At 48.5% G+C, this 24,909-nt stretch overlaps 2 protein-coding genes across 7 annotated transcripts in view; both read right to left on the reverse strand.

Annotated features, from left to right (window-relative positions):
• Positions 1-24,909, reverse strand: part of MOCS1 (molybdenum cofactor synthesis 1) — a 918,787-nt gene that overhangs the window by 413,166 nt on the left and 480,712 nt on the right. The window lies entirely within an intron of this gene.
• Positions 1-24,909, reverse strand: part of KIF6 (kinesin family member 6) — a 357,515-nt gene that overhangs the window by 77,922 nt on the left and 254,684 nt on the right. For all 6 annotated transcript variants that reach the window (XM_084968006.1, XM_084968009.1, XM_003128378.7 and 3 more), the window contains one exon: positions 5,029-5,137. In XM_084968006.1, coding sequence (XP_084824132.1) covers positions 5,029-5,137 — 109 coding nt within the window. The remainder of the gene's footprint in view (positions 1-5,028; positions 5,138-24,909) is intronic.

Consider the following 24,909-nt stretch of genomic DNA (forward strand, 5'->3'; position numbering starts at 1 on the left):
CACCGAAGAGCAAATATCCTAGTAATGTGCCCACATCTTGTTTCTGTTGTCACAGGCGGGCAGCATGACTTTCCCCAGACGGGTGGGGGGTGGGGCAGAGCTGAGACGTGCTAGAAATTCCCTGTGGGGTGGTAAAGGGTGCGGGCAGGGGAGAGGGGGAAGAAACGCCTTCTATTAAGTCACTCGGGTGTGTGACCTGCTGATGATCCCCTCCTGCAACTTTAAGTCAACTCACACTCCCTGGGGGAGGCTGAGGGAATTGGCAGGGATCTGTACGTGGGCTTAGAACTTGCCCCGGGCTAATGAAGCTGAGCTGGACCAGGGCTCAGGGGTGGGGGTAGTCAGTCCTAAGTCCCTCTTCCATGGATTGTCCAGCATGACGGCTCAACACCAGAGCCGTCGGAAGGCAGAGTTACTTGATGCGAGAAGACGGGAATGAGACAGGAGGCCAGGCCCCTGGGTCCTGGTGGCTGAGGGCCTGGGGAGAGTAGGACTTTTGAAGAAGAAGTCTACTGGAAGTAGAGTTAGGAAACAGCCCTTTAATGCCGACCCGAAGAACACACCTCTGGGGCATGTCTGTATTCTTAGGACTGGCCTGTCCTCCCACAGATGGGCCACACGGTGCTCTGGTCACTGCAGGGGATGGGAGCACAGGTGTGGCAAGGTGTGGCATCATGACTGCAGACCGTTTCCCAAAGCGATGGAAGCAGGGAAGTCATGCTTTATTTCGATGTCTGTTCTATGGGCACTGGTGGTAGCTATCTGTTCTCATATAAAAACATTGCTCTTTGTCCTCTGCCATAGGCAGTTGGGAGCATGTACTGTCTGATAAATGAAGGCTCTCCATGACTGCAGACAAAGGTCCAAGTCCCAAGAAAGGAACAGGTCCTGGCTTATCCTCCCCAGTACCAAATATTCCTTTAATAAGTGGTAACACTAAACCAGATGTAGACATTTTAAATATGTGGGCTGGTCTCTTGACTGTTCATTCGATTGGAAAAGACTGATTTACTGCTGTGAAAACCTCTTTTCAGAGGAGTGTTTTGTGTGAGTTTCATTAATGCCCTTGCTTCATAGCCACAAGGAAGATGGGGTCTCCACTAGTGCCAGCCCATCCCGCATGACTGAGACGGATTCCCTAAACCCCAAAGCTCATTTGTCCCGCGGGCTGTCAGAACACTCCTGTTCAGAGTTGAGTGACTCTGTATCAGAAGCCTTCTAAAGACCATAACATCGTCACTTCTGCCGTCGCCCGACTATCCCGGGCTGGAAGGAGACCCAAACTCAAGGGTACAGACCTGATCCAGGAGCCCTGCTCCTTCCAGAACAAGGAAGACCAAGCATCCCATTCTCCATAAACCAGTGGTTCCTAAGCCTGAGTGTGTGGAAGAGCCACCTGGCATTTGGGCTCAGCTGTGGAGTCTTCAGGCTCCTCCTCAGAGGCTCTGGGGTTCCAGGACTATGGACAAGGCCTCTGTCTGGCCAGTGTTTTTCAAACCTTGTGGCAGGTTGGAATCTTGAAACAAACGGATGCTCAGGCTCTGCCTAATTCAGTTATCCTATCAGGGGACTCAGGCCCAGGCTTTGGTAGCTTTCACAGGCTCCACGGGCCATTAGACTATGAAGCCAGGGTGGCGAGGCACTGGCATAAGCTCAGGCGCAGACACAGTGGAAGGGCCTTTGGACGTGATGGCACGAGGTAGCAGGTGTCCAGCTCCGTGTGCTTGTCTCTGGATAAACAAGATGTCCTGCTCCAGCAGGTCCACCTGACCCGACTGAGAGTGCACGGCCCACACCACTGAGAAGCGCTGGGAGGTTTGCCGAACCCCTGGACTCAAAGGCTGAACTCTGTGGAGTGGCGTGTTCCATCTTCCTAGAGGCAGGGGCCTCAGCCTTCACTAGATTTACTCTATTTTCTCCCCACTCTCTGTTTTATTCTTTTATTCACTCATGCTTTGTGTCTTGCTCCTCTTCTGCTGCCCACAGAGGCAGACATTCTTATGGCTAAAGTAGGCTAAAGTATACCTTTTGTTTTCTTTTTCGGCTGCCCCTTGGCATATGCAGTTCCTGGGCCAGGGATCAAATCCGAGCTGCAGTTGTGGCCGTGCTGGATCCTTTAACCCGCTGTGCCGGGCCAGGGATGGAACCCACATCCTGACACTGCAGAGACACTGCTGATCCTGTTGCACCACAGCAGGATATCCCAAAGACCTTTCTTTTGGGCCGTTTTTGCTTGTTTAGTGTGCATCTGTTTATAATTTACATAAATGGTGTGTTCTTACTTGGTGTTATCCTTGCTGGTATGTGTGCATGAATCCGTCTCCTGCCTGTCATGTCCAACTCCCCAACAGGTCACATGCACGGCGAGGAGAGCTTCTCCTACATTCTACCTGTCCACCTCCCCAGGAGTGGACGCCCAGGAGGTTTCCCACCCTCCCTGGGCACAAGCAGAGCTGCTACGAACATCGTATACACCCCCCCACCCCCACCGGCCCCAAGAACTCAGGAGAGACAGTCGGCCCTTGTATTCATAGACGGAACCCGTGGATTTGGAGGCCAACTATATTGCCTGTTTGATTTATTTTTCATTTTTTAATATTTTGGCTTTTTAGGGCTACACCCAGGGCATATGGAAGTTCCCAGACTAGGAGTCCAGTTGGAGTTACAGCTGCTGGCCTACACCACAGCCACAGCAACACAGGATCTGAGCTGCATCTGTGACCTATGCCATAGCTCACAGCAATGCCCAGATCCCCAACCCACTGAGTGAGGTCAGGTATTGAACCCATGTCCTCAGGGATGCTAGTTGGGGTTTTTACCCCTGAGCCACAACGGGAACTCCCTGCCCATGTTATACATGGGGCTTGAGCACACATGCACTTTGGTATATGCCGTGGGTCCTGAAACCAAATCCCAGATATTGAGGCACGATGACTATAAACTCAGGTGGGGAACTGAATCTTGGGGGGTGCGGACACTTCTTTGATGGAGGAGGACTGTGCGGAGCTCCAGAAGGGCTGCTCCTGCCCTCACTGGATTCCTGACGTGATCCGGGATCCACTTCCCCACCACGTGGGAATGGCATTGGCTCACTGCCTGGGCCGTGCCCTCAGTGCTGCCTGCTTTTCTTGTCTCTTTTTCCAGCTCTACCATCTTTCCTGCTGCCTGCAGGAGCTAATAAACCTTCACCTCCAGCCTCAATCTCTTATCCTATTTCCACTTCTTTCTCACAGAGCAAACAGAATTAAGCTTTCATACTCTCCTTCCACTTCTACACGCATCTGCCTCAGCCCATCTTGCTGTGTTTTTCTACTGGGGCCTCCTTCTGGGTTCCCCGGCCTCTGAGCCTTCCTGGGTCGGTCTTTCCCCTTGTTTTGCGTACTCTCTTTCTCTCTCTCTCTCTCTCTCACACACACACACACACACACACACACACAGACACACACACCACTGGCTTGCTTCTGCATCCTACAATCTTTATCTTTTTTTGCTTTTCAGGGCTGCACTCCACAGCATATGGAGGTTCCCAGGCTAGGGGTCTAATCACAGCTGTAGCCGCCGGCCTATGCCACAGCCACAGCAATGCGGGATCTGAGCCATGTCTGCAACCTACACCACAGCTCATGGCAACACCGGATCCTTAACCCATAGAGTGAGGCCAGGAATCGAACCCGCGTCCTTCTGAATACTCGTTGGGTTCATTACCGCTGCGCCATAATGGTTTGTTACCCTGCATCCTACAATCTTGACTGACCCTCCCCCATTCTGAAACAGGCTTCCCTTCTCCTCAGGCTACTTCTTTTTTTTCTTGTAAAAGTGCACATGCTTCTGGGCGCCGGCTCCCCTCTGGGCTCTCGGAGGGATGGTCTTTCTCACCTCCCTCGCTGCTCCCTCGGCTCCCTCACGGGCAGCCGCCCCCTTTCCTTTAAAGCTTTCCCTGTGGATCTACCCCCCAGGTCCTGGCACTTCCACGTGTTTTCCTGAGAGGACTCGTCCTCGTCTCGTGTGGCTGTGAAGCATTTATAAACCTATGATCCTTAAAACCTGGGTCTCCTTTTAATTCAACAAATAGGTTTTGAAAATGTACTGTGTGCTGAGACCCCAAGTGACATGTGACATACAAATTCACGGTCTCGAACTTGCTCTTTGGGTCTCTAGACCCACACATCCAGCAGTCTGTCTGTTGGCTGCAGTTGGAAGAGTGTGGTGAATTCACAGATGAGCTGAAACGAATGATGCACCTCTGAGTTTTTTCTAAAGGGTCCAGAGCACAGGCTTGCCTGACAACTTGTCAGCAGATGGTGCTGCCTGCTCTGCTTCCAGCCTGAGGGCACAGCGGGGGCCTCTGGGCCGCAGGATGTGCGTGTGTATTACTTTCCTGGACCAGGAAGTGCAGGACTGCTTGCTAAGCAGCCAGAGGGCAGAGATTCTCAGACTCATCATTTGGTCTATGGACTTTTCCCCCCTTGCCTTTAGAGCAGTGAAACAGCGATAGTGTCACAGGCTGATGAGAATTAAGAATTAAGAGTAGTTCCAGTTGTGGCCCAGAGGTGACAAACCCAAGTAGGATCCATGAGGATGCAGGTTCCATCCCTGGCCTCGCTCAGTGGGTTAAGGATCTGGTGTTGCTGTGAGCTGTGGTGTAGGTCACAGATGCGGCTCAGATCCCACATTGCTGTGGCTGTGGTGTAGGCCGGTAGCTGCAGCTCCGATGTGACCCCTAGCCTGGGAACTTCCATATGCTGCGGGTGTGGCCCTAAAAAGAAAAAAAAGAATTAAGACGTGAAGATTGTACACAGAGTGTGTCAGTAACAGCCCTGCCCTGACGTTGCTGACCCAGCTGTGCTTAGCATACAGAGGAGGAAGAGGTGCCCCAGGCTGGATGTCACTCAGTGTGAAACTGCACACACGCTGTGCCCTTCTTGCAGGTGTCAGGCTGGGCAGGTGAGGGAGGACAGAGCAGCAGGTGCGGTGGAGGCTGGCCCAGCTCAGCCTTGGAGGACCAGCTGCTCTCGGAGGCAGCCTTACCTCTGTTTCAGCATCTGTTTGTTGTCTTCAATGGTAACGCTGTCAGCGTGGTCCCTCTTGAAAATTTCAAAAGCCTCCTGGCGTCCCAGGGACATTTCCTCTCTCATTCCTGTTTGGAGACACAGAGAAATGGCTTCAGTCAGTCACAGCATCAGGAGCCCATTAATTTCACTGTCACTCGAGCTAGACCGCAAAGCCAGCCCTGGCTCCAGAGGCCCACAGCAGAGAGGCTCCTGACCAGACAGGTGGCCCTGGGCTCCTCCAGCTGGCTTCGGGCTCCTCCAGCTGGCTGCCCACCCTGAGGAGGACCTCCCTGGGCTGCCCGCTGCACCCTGCCGGCCTGGGCCTGGGCATCCGCGTGACGTGTGGGGGCCAGGGTTGGGACGTCTGGTCAGAGGAAATGAAAACCAGGGCACCAAGCCCCGGATTGCCGGGAACATCTGCAAAAGCGCTTTCTGTCATCATTCAGTGCCACATCTCCCCCTGTTTTCCTGTGATGCCCCGTTTGGGTTTTCTGTTCTGTTTCACTCAGAATTGCCAGGCATTGAGTTGAAAGAAGTATAATCCCGACTGAAAGAGTTAGAATCTAGAAAATTCTGCTCTTAGTCTCCATGTAACGATGCATCCTTGTCTCCCATCTAGGCCCCAGTTCTTGGTTAGGCTCTTAGTCATGAGACCCACATATGGGCTGTGGTGAAGGTTCCTAGTTCTACAGGCCACCCCCCGCTGCTGGGCCCTGCACAGGGGCCAGGCTCTGAAACCAGAGTCCGAAGGGCTAGAGCCCCAGGGAGCAGGTGGCATTCCTGCCCCAGGCCCTCTTCCTTGCAGTCTCCCAGGGTGAGGCTCATGCTGGTGTGGGCCTGAGGCTCCCGTGGTGAGAGCTGAATGCACGGCTGGATTCTGGAGGAATCTATGAGTCCTTTTTATGCCTCTGCCCTTGGTTCCCTTTCTCCTGCTTTTATCCAGTGAACTTTATCTCTGAGGCCCTGGCTCAGTGCTGCCACCTCCGTGGAGCTTTCCGTGAGGCCCAGATTAAACAAGCCCTTCCCCCCCTGTTTCTAGCAATTCATCCATGACCTGCACCGCCCAGTAGACACTGCCACTTCATGTGGCAACCCCTTCTCGTGAAATGAATGTCTCTTAGGAGGTGGAGATAATAGGTTTTGTGAGTCCCCAGTGTCCTGTTCAAAGCCTGGCCTTTAGAAGGTGCAGCACACATCTTAAACGCATCAGGTCAGGAATGAACCAGGATCGATAAGGAGCCTTGTTCTCATTGCCATAGGAACACAGTCCAGGGCTAGAGGGGTTGCTAGGAGGCCTAGATTCCATTGCTATGGGCCACACACCACAGCTCCTTTTGGCCAGACAAAGCCCACTGCGTCCCATCACCCAGCCCTGGGCTGACGAAATGGACCGGTCCATCTGACACCAATTTAGTGATTACTGTGGATAAAAATAGCGCCACGAAGAATGCCTGAATTGTGAGGCACACAGGGACACTCCACCCTTTTCCAATCAGAAGCAAATGGGCACACGCCTCAGTTCTGCCTCCACATCTGCCCTGCACACTCTCGAGCCGGGTGGGCCTGGGGACAGGTTTGGGGGATGCTCAAAAAGATGAGCCCTGACATATGAGAGACATTAACCAGAGGGTACTTATGCCCAGCAGAGCCCGCCAGGAGCCAAAGGGCCTATTCCACAGCTTCCCCCACCCTGGTCTGTACCAGCTCTGACAGCATATGCTTCATTGTCAGGATTTGTCATTTTGATGATTTATCTTGTCTTTTTTGTTTTCCTTTTTCAGGGCCATGCCCGTGGCATATGGAAGTTCTCAGGCCAGGGGTCAAATCAGAGCTGCAGCTACCAGCCTACGCCAGAGCCACAGCAACTCGGGATCCAAGCTGTGTCTGCAACCTACACCATAGCTCATGGCAACACCATGTCCTTAACCCAATGAAGGAGGCCAGGGATCAAACTTGCATTGTCATGGATCCTAGTCGGGTTCTTAACCTACTGAGCCATGACAGGAATTCCTGCAGAGAATTTTGAAGGTCTCAGTGAGAAATCTGGGGCCAGTGACATGACATATTATACACAAATCACCCATTTTCAAAGGCTTAAAATCTAGTAAAGTAGTCCTTATATGATAGTTATACAGGAAGCCCTGAATGCTTTTGGTGATTTAAAAGGCACCTGGGGCCCTTCAGTGCCATGGGCATATCGTCAGGAATGTAGGACTGGCTTTCCTGCTGCTACAGTGGAGAAAGATTCTGGAATTGGCGTTCTTTGATGGTGATGGTCTCAAGTGACTGGACACGAGTGTTATGGCTGCAATCCTGGCAGCTCTTGTCCTAAGTGTCTGCTCAGGGAGGCCAAGGCCAGGGGTTCAGGACGCCTGTAGACTGAAGTCCAGGCCTGGAAGCCTGCTGGGGCTTCATGGCTGCCACACAGAGGCTGGGCTGAGCTAACAGATAGGGCATGTGGAAAGGGCCCCACAGGCAGCTATGACCTACTCTTTTTTTTTTTTTTTTGGCTATACCCATGGCATGTGGAAGTTCCCAGGTCAGGCCTGTACCATAGCAGTGACCTGAGCCCCTGCAGTGACGATGCTGGGTCCCTAACCTGCTGAGCCACGAGGAAACTCCAATTACTTTTTTTTTCTTTTTTTTTTTTTAAGGGCCACATTTGCGGAAGTTACCAGGCTAGGGGTCAAATCAGAGCTGCAGTTGCCAGCCTACACAACAGCCACAGCCACGCGGGATTGGAGCCGAGTCTGATACCTATATACCACAGTTCACTGCAATGCTGGATCCTTACCTCATAGAGAAAGGCCAGGGATCAAACACGCATCCTCCTCATAGATGCCAGTCGAGTTCTTAATCCCCCGAGACACTGCAGGAACTCCGGCTCTATTTTTTTTTCTTTTTAGGGCCCTCGGTGTGACATATGGTAGTTTCCAGGCTACAGGTCGAATTGGAGCTGCAGCAACTGGCCTATGCCACAGCCACAGCCACGCAGGCTCCAAGCCAAATCTGACTTACACCGTAGCTCATAGCACCTCTGGATCCTTAACCCACTGAGTGAGGCCAGGGATCGAACCCGCGTCCTCATAGATACTGGTTGGGTTCTTAACTTCCTGAGCCACTGCAGGAACTCCTGCTACTTTTTTAAAAATCACGCCACTCTCGTCCATCCCCATTTGTCGGCTCCCAGTCTAAATCCAGCCCCTTTCGGACTATGCTAATAAACCAGTCCTCACCCCAACTTGGCGTCAGCCACACAATTAATAAGCAGGTTTTTATTTAGAGAAGAGGTATCTCTACCTCGTTTCCCCGCTCAGGATTTAGAAAGCAGCTCTTTCTAGGACAACGAGCCCTTGTCCCTAAGTGCACATCGTGTGCGCTGAAAAGAGCAGGAGCCGAGGAGCTGGAGGGGCTGAGCGCTCAGCCCGCTGATGAGCTTGTCAAGGATTTATTGGTGGACAAGTATTTACTGATCTTAGGGTCCGTGCTATGCATGCGACAGAGATCTCAACATGAGTGAGTCGATGGCAGCGCTAACCCTTGCCCTGAGGAGTTCAAAGTTAGGAAGGGAGAAAGCCAAGTGAACAGATAATTACAGAGAAGTTGCTGTTTGCTGTAAGGGGGGCATGTGTCCAGTGCTGGGAAACCGGGGTGCGGGGAATGGGGAGGGCTCTCTCATCAGGGAGAGTGGGGAGGTTCCTGGAGAAGGGGCACTGACTGGCCAGGTGGCGATGAGGTGGAGGCGGACCCAGGAGGAGGGGCCAGAGGTGTGCGGATTAAAAGGGCAACTGCATTAACACGCATGGTCCTGCTGCCTGAGAAGAATGACTTTTGTGTGACCAAAAAATGAACCTCTTGCATGCCTAATGCTAAATAAACACTGCTACCAAGCGCTTTTTTGTGTATTATTTCAGTGAAACTTCTCCGCATCCCTGGTGATGATTTCATTTTAGAGAGGAGGAAACTGAGGCTCAGTTAAAGCAGTGGTTATAAAGGGGTCAAAACTGCCCAGCTTTCAGAGGAAGGTAGACCTGCTTGCAGAGCAGTTTTTCCAAGGAAAAGCGTGCCTGAGAGAAGAGGCAGGTGGTAGGCCTCCAAGTGATCTTGGAGGACTAGCTTTGCCACGAGACTGTGCTCTCATTGGTGCCTATCTTCTCTAAAACCTTGATTGTTGTTTTTTACAGTATCACAGAAAAAAAGAGAATCATGAGTTTTGCTTACTATTTGCATAGCTTACTTCATATGTTAATACATTCTATTATTATTTCTAGAATTTGTAGGCTCCACGAGGCAGGGATTTTTGTCAGCTTGGTTTGCTGCCGCATCCCTAGCACTTGGGTAGTACCTGCACACAGGGGGAACGCAATCACATATCCTTTGAATGAATGAATGAATGAATGAGTGGATGCTTTAGGTGCTTAATGTTGCTCCTTTTGGTACAGCCCCCTGAGATGCGAGGGGGGAGGAGAAGCTCACACGCACTGCTCTCTCCGCCTCCAGCATCACGCTAGTGAGTGGGTCCCTCCACTGTATGGTGTGACTTTAGAAACTCATCACCATCTTCTCCCCACTATGTGCTATGATCAGAGATGAATTCCAACTCAAGGAAGCTTTTGTAAAAATGCAAATACTCTTGAAGGCATCTATTTTAGGGCTGGCAGAGAAAAGCTCTGAAATTTGGTGGCAATTAGCCAACTGGACCCTCAAAGATGAGATATAAGATGGATCTCAAGCTGGTGCCAGAATCGGGGGCCGGGGGTGGATGGCGGGGGCGGGGGGGATCTGAGCTTGAAAGGGAAGATCAGCTGTGCCTTCTTCCCAATTTTGTTTAGTCTGTCAGACTCAGCACCCCATCAGCTTCCACCCTCAGGGGTTCTGACTTGCCATGCCTGTTTCTAGCTCTTAGTTGTTTCCTTTTAGTGAATCTCAATCATAGGTCCCAGGGTTGAATCCCAGAAAATAAGGATGACTCAGAGAACTCTGCTGGGCTTACTGAATCACAGGACTGTTTAAAACCTGGAGGAGAGCACATAAAGTATCACGGGGCAGGATAACATTTCAAACAAAACAAAGCAAAAAACAAAAACCACCCCCCCCCAAAACCCTAAACGAGAGGAGTTTGTCAATCTCAGTCCCCAAAACAGGACATGGCAATTCTGGGTTGTGAGCTGGATGGAAAACAGTTCCAAGTCCTGAGGGGACAACTCTTCCCGATTTGGGTACTTACTCCAGAGCACACAGGAAGAAATACCAGTCAGTGAGGAGCCCTCAAAATTAGCCTTGGAGCTGGGTTTCTGAAAATGATAGGTGTTCGAAATTCTTAGGTACAGGTCCCTTATGCATTTCTTAATGCTCTCTCTCTCTCTCTTTTTGCATCCTGATATTTGGTTCCTTATTTTTCCTACAGAATACAAACTGGTAGTTTGGAAGCCTTCCCCATCCCCAAACAGGGTCCCATGGAAACCAGATGGAAAAGAAAAACATCGGAAGTGGAGAGTCTGTGCTGCTGCTTTGGGCCTGCTGTCTGATTTCCTTCAGTCTGGGGCTCGTGGGCCGGGGCTCATTTTCCTGGCTGCCCCCAAACAAGCTACTGCTACTTAAGCTATTGCTGAAAAATTGACAGGAGTGAAATGATGGAGAGTTGCATTATTCATGCTGAAAAATGATTTCCCAGTCAGAGCCCAAAATATATTTTCTTTGGGAATGACATTTATTCATGGGGGGACTTGGTTCCCTCTGACGGAAGGAGGAAGGGTGGGGGGAAGGAGGACCCGCCGAGAATGAGGGAAAGTGAGAGGTGGGGTCGATCCCCCCAGGAGGGGGCTCACCGTTTGGGACTAAAAACACTAAAAAATGTGCAGGGACTCCAGGCCGGGCAAGGACACTGGGGTTGAGGCAGGGAGGAAGCTGGATGTGCGGTGATTACACTGTCTGTTGCTTGGTGGCAGAAGCTTGAGAAACTGAAGGTAAGAGACCAGCTTTGATACAGTGACTGGATGAATGCCTACAACACGGGCCACTTGGAAGGGCATAGAGTCATAAGAAGCGCCAGGTGGGGATACAGTATCTATCTAAGTTTTTTTGTTTTTTGTTTTTTTTTTTTTTTCATTTGGTTGTGCCCACAGCATGCAGAGGTTCCTGGGCCAGGGATCAAAACATGCCACAGAAGTGACCTGAGCCACAGCAGTGACAATGCCCGATCCTTAACCCACTGAGCCACCAGGGCACTCCTGGTATAAGTTTTATATGCCTTGAAACGTCTCAGTAAACATTGATGTAGGTGAAATATACAAACATATCCTCACATGAATAACCAGAAGGGAATTTCATCTTTTAGTGGGTGAAGAAGTTAGATTGAATGGACCGACAGGAGGGAAGGGAATGAAGAATTTCAATGAGAAGAAGGGATAATCTATCTACCCAGCTAGGAGGGATAGGAGCACCAAGGGGAAGGCCACAGGGGTCCAGCATGCTTAGAGATGGTGCCTGGAGCAAGGATGTCCCAGGGGCCGTAGAGTGGAAACAATGGCTTCAGCTAGAAGGACAAGCAACAGCTTCTAAGAGGATGGACAGCAAAGGGTCCTTTGATGCTGCCTGAATGAATTCATGAGATGGGGAGATGCTGAAAAGGATGGACCATCTCCCAGGAAGATTAGAAAGGACATCTGAGGTACTGTCTTTACTGCCCATCCCCCACTGCTGGGAGGATGCTGTCACCTGGGAAGGAGGTGGTTTCTGAAAGTTACCTGAAAGAGAGGGATGCCACACATGCAGCCCCCGTGTTCCCACTTTCCTTCCTCACACCCATGGAAGACCTTGTGAACCAATCACAGCATCCTTTGCTGGGGAAACTAACTGCAGCACTAGGGGTTTCAGCATCTTCAGGCAGCCTCTCCCCAGCAATCATTCCTGGCCTAGAAGCTCTGCCTGTAATAGAGGGCTCCCAGATAACTACCCAATTAAATGGCAACTGCTGTTACTTTCATCGTTCCCGTGCTCTTAGGGGAAGATAGCTGTCTACTCCCATTGCCTTAGGAGCTGACAGGAAGGTGACCTTCCCCAGGGGGCAGCATCAATGCCGAGTCACTGAGAGTGACCGCCTGGGAGGAGATGCTAAGGAGCCCTCTGCCTGTGTCTCTCCACTGGCAGGGTGACGGAGGTCACCACAGGAAGCAGTGCCATGTGCCATGGCTCTGTTTACTTTAAGGGCCAGGAGCAGCCGCTCATCTACAATTTTTGGGGTTGCTGGGTGGGTACAGCAGGGTATGGAATCAGAGGATGAGGGGAAGACAGAGGCACTTAGCCACAGCCAAAGTGGCTGCAGATGTGAGGACCAAAGTGGAGATCTTCGGGGTGACTAGGGACACTCGCCCGCCCTACTTCTCCCCTTTGACTGACAACTTTTGGAATGGGGTTGGTGTCCCAGAGGCTTTGGGGGCAAAAGCCCATGTTCAAACCAGATGACACCACCTGGGCAAAAGGCCTCAGATTAGGACTTGCCTTGGCGTTTCCGAAACTGCCACATGAAAGATGTCAAAGGAGAACCTTTAATTAGTCGGCTCTTCAGGCTGGCTTGGATCGGGCTGAGGCGCGGCGGGCTTGGCAGGGGCTCTGGGGAGTGGAGTGAAGGGAAAATCCGAAGTGGAAAGCCACAGAAACCTTAGGAGACCCACCCAATGGTGGCACTGCATCTAAATAAATCAAATGGGTTCCTGACTCCTGGTGCCAGAAATCACACATCCCACCAGGAACCCTACCAGGCCCAGCAGCACAGACCACGCGGGCTGGATGGAATGAAGGGGGCAGCGCTCAAGGCAGGCCGTGTTTCCTTTCTGTCTTGGTAACTGGCTCAGATTCACCCTCCTGATGCAGCTGTGAGCCTGAGCAGGTGAAGAAAGGTCCCGTTCGCCAACCCAGTGGACAGGCTTGGAGCCCCTGCGCTGATGGCAGCTCCTGGAGCACGCTCACCCATTTCCAGCAGTCACATAAAACCTTCAAACGGTGGTCCCGAAGATCATCTGCAGAAAATCACCCTTTTCCTAAACTGACATCTCTGGGGTTTTTATTTTGTGAGTGTTCCTTCCGAGGACAAAGTGCCCATGTGGTTGCTTAGAGAAACCTGTGGATAGATGCAGGCACGGAGCTTGGAGAGCAGCCCGGGTCACGCTGGCATTTCTGCGTTTTGGAGTCCACTCAGGGATCTGGAGGCCAGCAACGTTTCCATTAACTGAGACAGCCCCCAAAGCTCCTGCTGCCAGGCTACCCTGGACCTCTGCGGTCTTTTCCATCCATGTCAGTCCATGGATGTGGCAGCCCTAAAAGGGCCTTGGTGTCTAATTCCATGCCCAATATTTGGACCAACCCTGGGAATTTGGGTGGAAGGACACATATGTTCTAGTCCTTTGCAGGTTAAAGGGCAGGTGATCACTTGCCAGGTAGAAATGATCTCATAAATACCAGCAAGCCCCTGAGGTCAGACCTGCAGGGTCAGGAGTCAGAGGGGGTAAAGAGGAAAAGGGCTGTGTTTGCGGGGTTGTGAGTTGGAGTGTGGCCTGAACACCATGCCTGCCTAGGGCGGCTCAGAGGAGCTGGAGGTCTCTGTGAAGAGGAAATGGGGAAGGCAGCAGCTGTCCAGGGGGAGCTGCTTCACCTGGGAACCTGGGGGTGGGTAAGGACCAGAGGTTAGGGGGAGCTGGCTGCCTCTTCCCTGAGGACTCTGTTAGTTAGCCCCCTGTTAGTTAGGCAGGCCCCATTAAGTAGTCATTTTCCCCTCATCTGTAGGGAGCTTGTGCTCAGAAGGGTCTCCACGAGAAAAGAGTTTACGCACTCAAGACAGTTCTTTTGGAACAAAGCGGGGATAACGCTACAGGGAAGAGAAGTGGGGGGCCAACTCTTTAGCATGTAGACTCTGGCCCAGAATAACCTCCCAACTTGAAGAAAAAGAGGTGAAAAGGATACAGGAGGCCATCATTCCCCCTCTGACCTTTCTGTAGCCTAACTGCTTCTTCCCTGGAAAGGGTTTCACTGTTTAAATGAAACATCTGTTCACTTAGACGTTGAGTCAGTGATGAAGCCAACCATCTGTTAGCAAGTACTGAGTATCTACTCTGTTGCCCACCCTCTGCCATGGCCAGTTACAGATAAATAAAGGGACCACTGTCCTTGGCCTTATGATATAAAGCCTGGGGACACGGGAAGGTCAAACTTACATTGTAAAGCAGGGAGCACTAGTGCACTGATGGTGGGGATGGTGCATCTTCTGAAGCAGAAGAAGGGGTGTGGCCAGACTGCAGAGGGGTTGTCAAGGAACAGTCCTCCTGGGACAGGTGTTAGAGGAGCTGGAGCTGGATGGGAGGAGGGAGCGACGGCAGAGCTGCAGGAGTGGGGAGGAGCCCGCAGTGAGCAGGGCCTGGAGCAGAGACCGACTGGGAAGGCCTTTGGTTGTGGGGGAACCTGGGCCCAAGTGACCTCTAGGGGCAGACACCACATGTCTAACTAGTTCCCTGCTGGCCCAGGGCATCCCCAGGCAGACCACTGCCGTTGACAGCTCCCCAGGCAGTTCTCCCTCCGTCAAATGACTGAGGAAGAGTATATGCTTTAGGGTGTAGCCCCTCAGGGCCCCTCTTGTCAGTGGTTGGAAAAAGAAAATGGGATTTGGAGTCAGAAGACCTGGGTTTGAGTGCTCCACTCTCTGGCTGCAGGACCTATAGGGTCTGCCATTTAAGTGGCTCCATCTCAGCACCCTTGTCTAGGGAATGAAGCCAATAGAACTCTCTTCTCTTCACGTAATCGTGGAAGGTTAATAAGAGGGGGTAGCACTTGGTGCATATCTCCCTTGAAAACTACTGAAGACCTTGTGCAGCAATGCATTTCCATGGCTGTTTCACCTGCCACCCCCACCCCCATCCCTCAGGCCATGAGCTCAAACAGGCAAGTGAAATTGCCTCATGTTACAGCCCCAGCTCCAAGCGCAGTGCCTGGAACAGAGTAAATGCTCCAAACAAGGTTTGTTTGTTTGTTTTTGGCTGCACCCATGGCATATAAAAGTTCCTGGGGCCAGGGATCGAATCTGAGCCACAGTTGCAGCAATGCTGGATCCTTAACCCACTGTGCCAGGCCAGGGATTGAACCCTCACTGCCACAGAGAAAACGCCTGATCCTTTAACCTGCTGCAGTGGGAAATCCCAAACAAGGTGTTTTGATTGAAGAAGGATGAGATATCACTTGTTAATTTGTTTTCTTCTTCCTTCCTTCCTTCCTTCCCTCCTTTCTTTCTTTCTTTCTTCTTTCTTTCTCTTTCTTTCTTTCTTTCTTTCTTTCTTTCTTTCTTTCCTCTCTCTCTCTCTCTTTCTTTCTTTCCTCTCTCTCTTTCTCTCTCTTTCTTTCTTTCTTTCTTTCTTTCTTTCTTTCTTTCTTTCTTTCTTTCTTTCTTTCTTTCTTTCTTTCTTTCTTTCTTTTTTTGTTTTTTAGGGCTGCACCCATGGCATATGGAGGTTCCCAGGCTAGGAGTCAAATAGGAGCTACAGCTGCCAGCCTACACCACAGCCGCAGCAACAAGGGATCCGAGCTGCATCTTCGATCTACACCACAGCTCATGGCAACGCCAGATCCTTAACCCACTGAGCAAGGCCAGGGATCGAACCCTCAACTTCATGGTTCCCAGTCGGATTCATTTCCACTGCACCACGATGGGAACTCCAAGCTTGTTTTTCTGAAAAGCATTATTTGTTAAACTGCACATATATTGCCAATGCAGTTCTCTGTGTATATATTTTACAATAAAAGTAAAGAGAACTGAAGATGGCAGCTATGAATCATTTATTTAAGTCTGACAGAATGAAGGAATAAATATGGATTACCCTATAAAAAGTGAAAGTGTAAAAATGAGTTATTATTATGATAAGTAATAATGAGTCATCTAAAAACCTACCCACAGCAAGCTGTTAAGAGTGCAAGAACTACTTCATGCAGTAGGAGAATTCTTAGGTGGTTGCAATTTATGGTTTAGCAAAGTAGAGAGAGAGAGTGGTTTAAGTTGTCAGGCTGGCTCCACTCCTGTGTTCTCTGCCTCTGGACCACACCAGCCAGGCTCATGCCACAGTAACAACCTCCGCTCACTGAGAAAATAGATGCAGCAGGACAAGGGCTTCCTCGCCTTCCCTGACCTCATGTCTCCTGGGGGACTCGCTCGTGGTCCAGGCTTTTCCGCTGGTAATAAGGGAACAAGCATTCACCATCCTCCACCTAGACTGAGCCTCCCAAACTCCTCTCCTGGCTTTCTGCACTTTTTTCCTTCTTTCTTGCCTGAGGAATTTTCCTCTCTTCTTTGGATTATTTCCATTAGCCAAAAAAAAAAAAAAAAAAAAAAGAAAAAAGAAAAAAAAGATCATAATTGAAAATCTATATTGAATTGGTTACAGTTGGATGTAGATATATTTGAATTTGTAGGTACAAAATGGAAGGTGAAAATATTCATGGTCAGAGGCCTTGATTTCACTGGTGAAATAGGACAAGGTCATCTCTTTGCGGTGGGATGGCAGAGGGGAGACTCAAGGACATTCAGATACTCAAAGAAGAAAAAAAAATACCATCTTAACAATATCCTCCCTTTAGCCCATGACCCTTCCAGTTTTCTTCCTTTTCTGGGGTCCCTTTCCGTAGGCGGTGCCTCGACAGGGCTGTCTCTACCCACCATCTCCACTCCCTCACCTCCCAGTTTCTCTTCCATCAGTTCAATGGCCTGTTATTCCCTCTACTCCATCAAAACAGTGCTTTCAACAGCCCCAGTGATCTCAGGGTCGCCAAAACCAGTGGTCAGTTTTCTGCTCTTGTTTTAGTGGACCTTCCAGGCAATGGTAGAGCAGTGAAGTCATCAGGCCCCATCCAAGTCCCAGGTCCTAGCTCTGCCCAGCAGGCTGTGAATGGCAGGGATGCATATTACCCCCTGGCTAAAGCATCAGAGCACCACCATGCAATCTCCAAGCCCCCTCTTCCCTCATCTGGTGACTAGTGTCAATTCCAGGTGTGGATCTGTGTCAGCCTAAGTCCCCTGTGACTAGACCAGAGCACCAAGTCCTCTGATCCAAGTGGTTCACGCGGTGTTAACAGATTTTGCTATGCTAGGCTACCGAGATTCAGTGCTCATTTACTACCAGGGCATGGCCCGGTCTGTGCTGACGGATGCACAGCGGCATCTGACACAGCTGGCCCCTCCTCCCTTCGCTGGAAGCCCTGCCTTTCTTGGTATTCGGTGACCTCACTCCCTCCTGATTCTTCTCCTACTTTCCTGGCTTCTTCCAGCCTCCAGATGCTGCGGTATTGTGGGACTCAGCTCTGGGTGCCCTTATCTTTCAACACATCATTTCATTTAGTCTCATGGTTTTAATATGCACGATAAACCCATGGCTCCAAAATGTTTATCTTCAGCTCTGACCACTCCATTGAGGGTCAGATCGGAACCACTTGAAATCTCTACCTGAATCTCTGGTTGAACATGCCCCAGGCAGAACTCTAGGTTTCATATCCCACACCCAACTCTACTCCTGACTGGTTCCACTAATTATTTCCGTATCAGTAACCGGCACCGTTTGCTCAAACAGAAAATCCTAGGACTCTTCCATGATTCTTCAATTGCCACATTAGCTCCACCAGCACATTTTGTCAGCAATCCTTTAAAAACATGCCTTTCATCTCTTTGCTTCTCCTTATCTCTCTCTCTCTTTTTTGGCCGCACCCATGGCCTGTGGAAGTTCCCCAGTCAGGGACTGGACCTTCACCACAGCAGCGACCTGAGCCACATCTGTGACAATGCTGGATCCTTAACCTGCTGAGCCACCAGGGAACTCCTCCTTGTCTCTCTTTATCCACCACCTTTGCTCACATAGACTGTCTCCTAATTGCTCTGTCTTGCTCCTCCTACAACATTCCCCGTATAACAACCTGAGTGATTTTCTTTCTTTCTATTTTTATTTTTTATTTTTTTGGTTTTTAGGGCACCCGCGGCATATGGAAGTTCCCAGGATAGGGTCGAATCTGAGCTGTAGCCACTGGCCTATGCCGCAACTACAACAATGTAGGATCTGAGCTGTGTCTGCGACCTACTCCACAGCTCACTGCAATAACGGATTCCTGACCCACTGAGTGGGGCCAGGGATCGAACCTGCATCCTTATGGATACAAGTTGGATTCGTTTCCACTGAGCCACAACGGAACTCTGCTGAGTGATTTTTCTAAGAATACAATCATGTATTTAAATTTTCTAGGGGCTTCCCATTGTCCTGAGCAGACCCCAGACTTCTCAGCCTGGATGGCCTCACACCATCAGGCCTCTGCCTGCAGGTCTCCCTCCCCAGGCCCCACTCACATCTCCTTTGCTCACACCTTCCTGGCTCTCAGGCCTTCTTTCAGCTCCTAAAATATGTCTACAGTGTCCCTACCTCTGGGCCTTTATACTTGCCTTTGTTCCTTTTGTCTGGAATATTCTTTACCTGAATCTTTATGACTATCAACTCCTGATTCTGTTCTTAGCTCACAGGTCACCTCCTTTGGTCCCCACCCCACCCCACTGTTTCCTACCCTATTCATCTGTTTCATATCTTCCCTAGAATTCTGTCACCATCTGAAACTACATGTCTTGTATAAAATGAAAACTCCACGTGGTCACATGAGTCTTGTTCCCTGCCCCTTCGCTGGTGCTGGGAAGGAAGGGAGGGAGATATGGAGGGGTGGAGGGAGGGAGGGAGGGAGGGAAGGAAAAAGAGACGGTCACAGTCCTATTAGAAACAGGTCCCCCAGTAGGTACCAGATTTGCACCCTAACCTTGCCATCCGCATCAAGTCCAAGCTGCCTCCTCTGAAGGCTCCAGGTCCAAGGCCCCTCCTGTCTGCACCCACAATCAGAACACTTGCAACGACCCTTCTTTCCCAGGGACCTGCCTGGGCGGACACCTGCAGGCCCTTACTCACCTCTCCCCAGAGTAAACTCATTATCTCACTCTTCTGCCATCTCTCTCTCACCTCGTTTTTACTTTTGTGGTTGACTGTTCTGTTTTCATTTTTATTTTCTGAACATTAAACCTAGAACTAATTATTCCTAAAGGGAGCCAAACTACACTCCACATGTAAGTGGTGAAGGGGGGCTGTGGGAACAGCTCCCATTCCCTTTTCTGGCAAGACCTTCCATTTCTAAGACAGAGGAAATGAGCATCTCTGGGGATATCTAGCATCATTTCAGAGTACTGCAGGGTTGTCCAAGTTAATACATGTGCCTGATTTCATACATCCTCAACAGGGAGACATAATGTGTCATTATGAACTATTTGTATTACACTAGTCAAGAAATTTCCTGAAGGATTTTTCTTTCCTAGGTGCATTATCCTATAGGAATTTAGAGAGGAATATGGTTGATGTGGAAGGTGAGTCCTGAAGATTTAAGCTCCCATATCTTTGCCTAATGAGCTGAGAACATGTAAGAGGTATTATTTCACTTTTCCTAATTATCTAGGTATCCTTGCCCATTGCCAAAAATTTAAGAAATAAAGAATCATATAAAGGGGCAGGAAAAAAAATCACTTACAATCCCTCCACTTCTGTTTTTCCTACGCTCTGTTTAACTACTTAGTGAAGATGATAATGTATATACAATTTTGTAGCCTATTATTTCACTTAAAATTATCTCATAATTCTTTTTCCTAAGTCAGTAAATTCTTCATGAATATGACCATTTATGGTTGTATAATATTTCATCATTATAGTCCATTCCCTAGCGTTAAACTTACACATAATTTTATACATGCTCTGTAAATAATGCTGCAGTGAGCATCCTGGAATATAAACTTTGCTCCACATTTAATCACTTATTTACTTAATTAATATAACAAGCATCTACTGAGTACCTGCTATATAACAAAGGCCTGTTGTCTACCTTCTCCTGAGGGGGAACAGACAAGAAGGGCAAATAAATCCATAGCACTAATTAGCTCCATGAAGACAGATGATGCAATGGAAGGGGGCAGAGAGAGATAAGGGACAGGGAGGCTGTTTCCTTAGGGGGGTTAGAGGAGTGGTGTTTGCACAAAGGCATTTGATTTCTGTAGGCATGATTTTTGCAGGCTATAGATTCCTAGAGGAGGTTTCGGAATTAAACTTCTTACTTTCCAGGATGCCGGGTTATTCCCTGACAACAGTTCTCAGCAGTGCCTGGAAGAAATAACAGTTGTAAAAGTGCACCCTACTAGGGTCTGATCTTGATGAGTAAGTTACTGATTCCTCTATTCCTTAGTTTTGCTGTGTGAAGTGGAAATAATCATACCTGTATGTGTACTGCGTATGCACGTGCGTGTGCATGTGTGATGGAGGTGAGAGGGCTGCAGGGATGGGAAGTTAAGGCTCTTGCATCCCAGAAGAACTTGGTCAGGGAGGACATGCACATCTATGGAAAGGGAGAGATGAGGCTGTTAAATGTGTGCAGGGCACTCCAGCAGCTGAGAGCATAACGGAAGGAGGGTTCTAGAAGGTGTGGAGTGGACACTCACAGTGTCTGCTGCATATCAGGTGGTCAGCGATGTACTCTGAAGGAAAGGAACCCAGCCTCTTGAGAAGAGCTGAATGACACTGGGTAGCTGAGAAGCAACGGTCTTAAATGACTGGGTGCGGAGCAGTGTTCTGTGGCTAGTGATTTGTCGAGAAGATAATACAAAGTAAGCCTCTTCATATGGACGGCCAGTGGGCACACGAAAAAATGTCAACGTCACTAATTATTAGAGAAATGCAAATCAAAATTACAAGGAGGTACCATCTCATATCAATCAGAATGGCCATCATTAATAAATCTACAAATAGCAAATGCTGGAGAGGGTGTAGAGAAAAGGGTACCCTCTGCTGCTGGTGGGAATGTAAGTTGGTACAATTGCTATGGAAAACAGTATGGAGGTTCCTCAGAAAACTAAATATATAGAGCTACCATATCCACCAATCCCACTCCTAGACATATATCCAGACGAAACTTTCATTCGAAAAGATACATGCACTCGTAAGTTCATTGCAGCACTATTCACAATAGTCAAGACATGGAAACAACCTAAATGTCCATCAACAGCTGAATGAATTAAGAAGACGTAGTACAGATACAAATGGAATACTACTCAGCCATAAAAAAGAACAAAATAATGCCACTGGCAGCAACATGGATGCAACTAGAGATTCTCATACTAAGTGAAACAAATCAGAAAGAGAAGACAAATACCATATGATATCACTTATGGGTGGAATCTAAAATATGGCACAAATGATCCTATTTGTAAAACAGAAACAAACTCACGGACATGGAGAACAGACTTGCGGTTGCCAAGGGGAAGGGCGGGAGGAAGTGGGATGGACGGGGGGTTTGGGATTAGTAGATGCAACCTATTACATTTAGAAAGGATAAGCAATGAAGTCCTACTGTTCAGCACAGGGAACTCTACGCAGTCTCTTGGGGTAGAACATGGTGGAAGACAGTATGAGAAAGAGAAGGTACATGTGTGTATGACTTGGTCACTGTGCTGTGCGGCAGAAATGGACACAACAATGTCAATCAACTATAATAAAAATTTAAAAAAAAGGAAAGCCTCTTCATTCATGAACCTGCAAATAGGTGGTATCCTCAGTTTCCTCACTCACCAAATGGGGCTAGTAACATCTACTTCATAGGCTTGTTTGGGGGGATAAAATGGGATTGAAACATGGAAAGAACACAACACTGTGACTCGCTCATAGAAGGCCTTTTATAAAAGCTTGTTTCTCTACCTCCATATGTATAATTAGGTAGGGAAGGATCTGGGACAGTAAGAGGTGGGATGATGGAACAAAGCACCCGGGGGCTCTAAGTCAGCCCCAGCCCCTAGAACAGGATAGTTTATTTGCTTATGTATCAGCATTTGGGTTGTATCCTTTTGAGTTCTCAGATCTGAAGTAATAAAAACATTTTGTTGCACGTCAGATAATTAATATGTGCTAATGCGGACAAAAAAAATCCAGGGAAGGAGTTTCAAGGCCTTGGTTGATGGCTGATGGTAAGCAAAATTATCAAAGGCATGTATTTTAGCAGCAGCCTTGCATACTCTCCTCATTTAAAATGATTACCCCAATTAACCTAATTTGGAAAGTAGCTCAAATCACATCCCCTTACTTCCTTTGGGTCTTTCCAGCAGTTTCTCCTTAGATGGAGGCTCCTTCACCTCCATGGGTCCTGCTGTAATCTCTCTGACTTGTCATGCTCTCCTCCATTGTTCTTTTCAGATCCAGGCAGAGGCTCTTTGTAAGATGGGACAGGGTGGACCCGGCTTTGAGTCATGCACATTTGGATGGGGTGGGACACACGCAAGCACACACACACATGCACATGAGACGTGCCCACTAGTACCATTCTCTCCTTTCCCAAACTCCACGGATGTCCGGGGGCTCCTCGCTCTTGGGGCATCTTGGGGAAGCCACAGATGGGCTCCACCTACTGCTGGCCTCGTGACTCTTACCGTTGTTTATCATCCACTTTCTTTGCCGCATCTCTTCACGTGGGAGCAGCACATGAGCTTCTTCTCTCAGTATTTCCGGTAACAGCTTTTATCCGACCTCTTCCCTCACTGTTTAGTTTTTTTTTTTTCTTTTTTTAAAATCCTTAAGCCAGAAGCAGAACTGGCTTGTGGAAAACAATGCCAAGGGCATGGGGCCCTGATTGCTGCCATCTGCTACAATGGCAGGAAGAGGAGGGGGAAGGAGAGGGTGCTAAAAGGTAGGTAGCATGAGGAAGAAGAATCTAAACCCTGATTTGCTCCAAAGCTCCTTGGATTGGCATTCAGCTGTGGTGGAAAACGTTCACTGGCAGATGCTCGAGGACCTGGTTAACTGTTTCTAGTTCACATCACTGGGGAGAAACCATCCCCTCTGCCCGAGACCAAGAAGCTGCCTTTCACTTCACTGGGTCCACTAATGAGCTTTGGGTTGCCCTGGGCAGTAATCTGCTCTCTGGATATAAAGAATGCAAAGAAAGCCCCTCTGGCCGGGCTTCCTCTTGTTAGAAACAGCCAGTCTTTGAACTTGTAATTATGAGTCATGAGGCTCCCAGTCTAGTGCGAAAGTGACTCATTTTAAGCAAATTATCAGTGTTTTCCCTGTTACCAAATGCTGTGATCAGCCATTCTGTATATAAAAAAGGGAACCGTTTTATTAAAAGAGCAGGATGTGTGGGGGGAGAACGAGCTGCAGTATGCTTTCCAGACGTATGGACCAAAGTCAAGCACAGGCCCAGTGTGAGCCAAGCAACTAAATAAATAGCAAAAATGGCCCAGAAAGCAAACAATCAGGAACATTCATTTCAAAACAGATGAGAAACCAACTCTTTCAGCCAGCAGCATGCAATCCCTACAATGCTAGTATTCCTGGACATTCTCCCCTGCCCCCCTTCCAATTCTCTTGGACCTACTGGAATTGAGGTCAAGGAAGATATTCTTTAGGTGAATTTAACCCACAATGTTGTTAAAGAGTCAGTGATGATAGATGCCTCTGAGTTGCCCAAGGCTAGCTTCAGAGACAGAAGGACTGACAGACACGGCGATCACAGTAAATAGATGTGATCCGGTGATGAGTCTGTGGTGGAAGGAGAATCCCAAGGCTTCCGTTAGAGAGCTCTCTCCTGAGGATACCTACTATGGCAGTGGTCTTTGGCTGAGGAAACACTTGAAATGAGCACTGCCCCTTTGTCAGCTGCAAGAGTAGTAGCCGATGTGAAAAGACAATTTTGTTTCTCTGATGACTTGGGTGTGATTAACACTTCCCAGGACCACAATAAGGGGAAATGGGCCCAGATTGAATTGGGGCATGTGCTTTTTTTCCCCTTGAAAAATGGTTTGAAATTTCTAATTAATCCCTTTAAATGGCTTCTCATTCACCTACACCACTGTAGGAAGATTTCCTAAGCTACATGGGGGGGAAACTTGGCTTGGAGTTAAATTGCCTGACTTACAAAATTTTATATCCTTTCCAAATAACTTTCAATTTACAACTACCTTTCTTATTTTTTGAAAACATTATTTCTCATTCCTTCCACTGAAACCATATACCAAAAGGCTATTTTTGCATGTTCCCAAATCCCTTAAATAAAATTCATTAATCAGTCACTCAATATTTTTGGAATATCCATCTTCTATGCTTTCTGTGAGTCACAGTGATTGATAAAGAATCAGTAAAAGTCATAAAAAGTAAAGGCGGAATATAACAGTCAGCGGTCATCTCCTAATTGGCAATTCCAGTACATATTTCAATATTCATTCCTCTTGGCCTCTCTGCAGTATTTAAGTATTCCTAAATTATGAAAATTAAGGCAATGTTGGTTTTGGAAACTCTTTGATACAAAGACTCAAAAAGCAAAAGAGAAAAGACTGATCTGAGGAAGTTACTCAAAAAACATTACAAACATCCAAAGAGATGGAAAAGATGAACAAGTGATTGAGATGCGAACAACAGAAGAATAAGATCCAATGATGTCTAGTAGGAGTTTCCAAGAAGAGAAGAGAGAGAATTGGGGAGAGTCAGTATTAAAAGAGATAATGGCTCTGTATTTTCCAGAAGTAATAATATATGAGTTTTGATATTCAGGAAGCACAAGTCTGGGCAGGAAAAATAAAAACAAAGTTTATTCCTAAACATACTATTGATACTGAGAGCACCAAAGACAAGAATCTTAAGAGCAGCCAGGGGTTTTAAAAGGCATAATACTTACTGAAGAATGACAATCACATTTACTGCAAACTTCCCCATGATAACAATGGAAACAAAAAGATAATAAGATAGTAGCTTTAAAGTATTGAGAGAAAATGTGTATCAAC

Source organism: Sus scrofa, chromosome 7, assembly GCF_054392235.1.
Source record: "Sus scrofa isolate SSC_HxYL_T2T_F1_AM1 chromosome 7, Sscrofa_HxYL_maternal_Yorkshire_Landrace_v2.0, whole genome shotgun sequence".
NCBI classification, from domain to species: Eukaryota; Metazoa; Chordata; class Mammalia; order Artiodactyla; family Suidae; genus Sus; species Sus scrofa.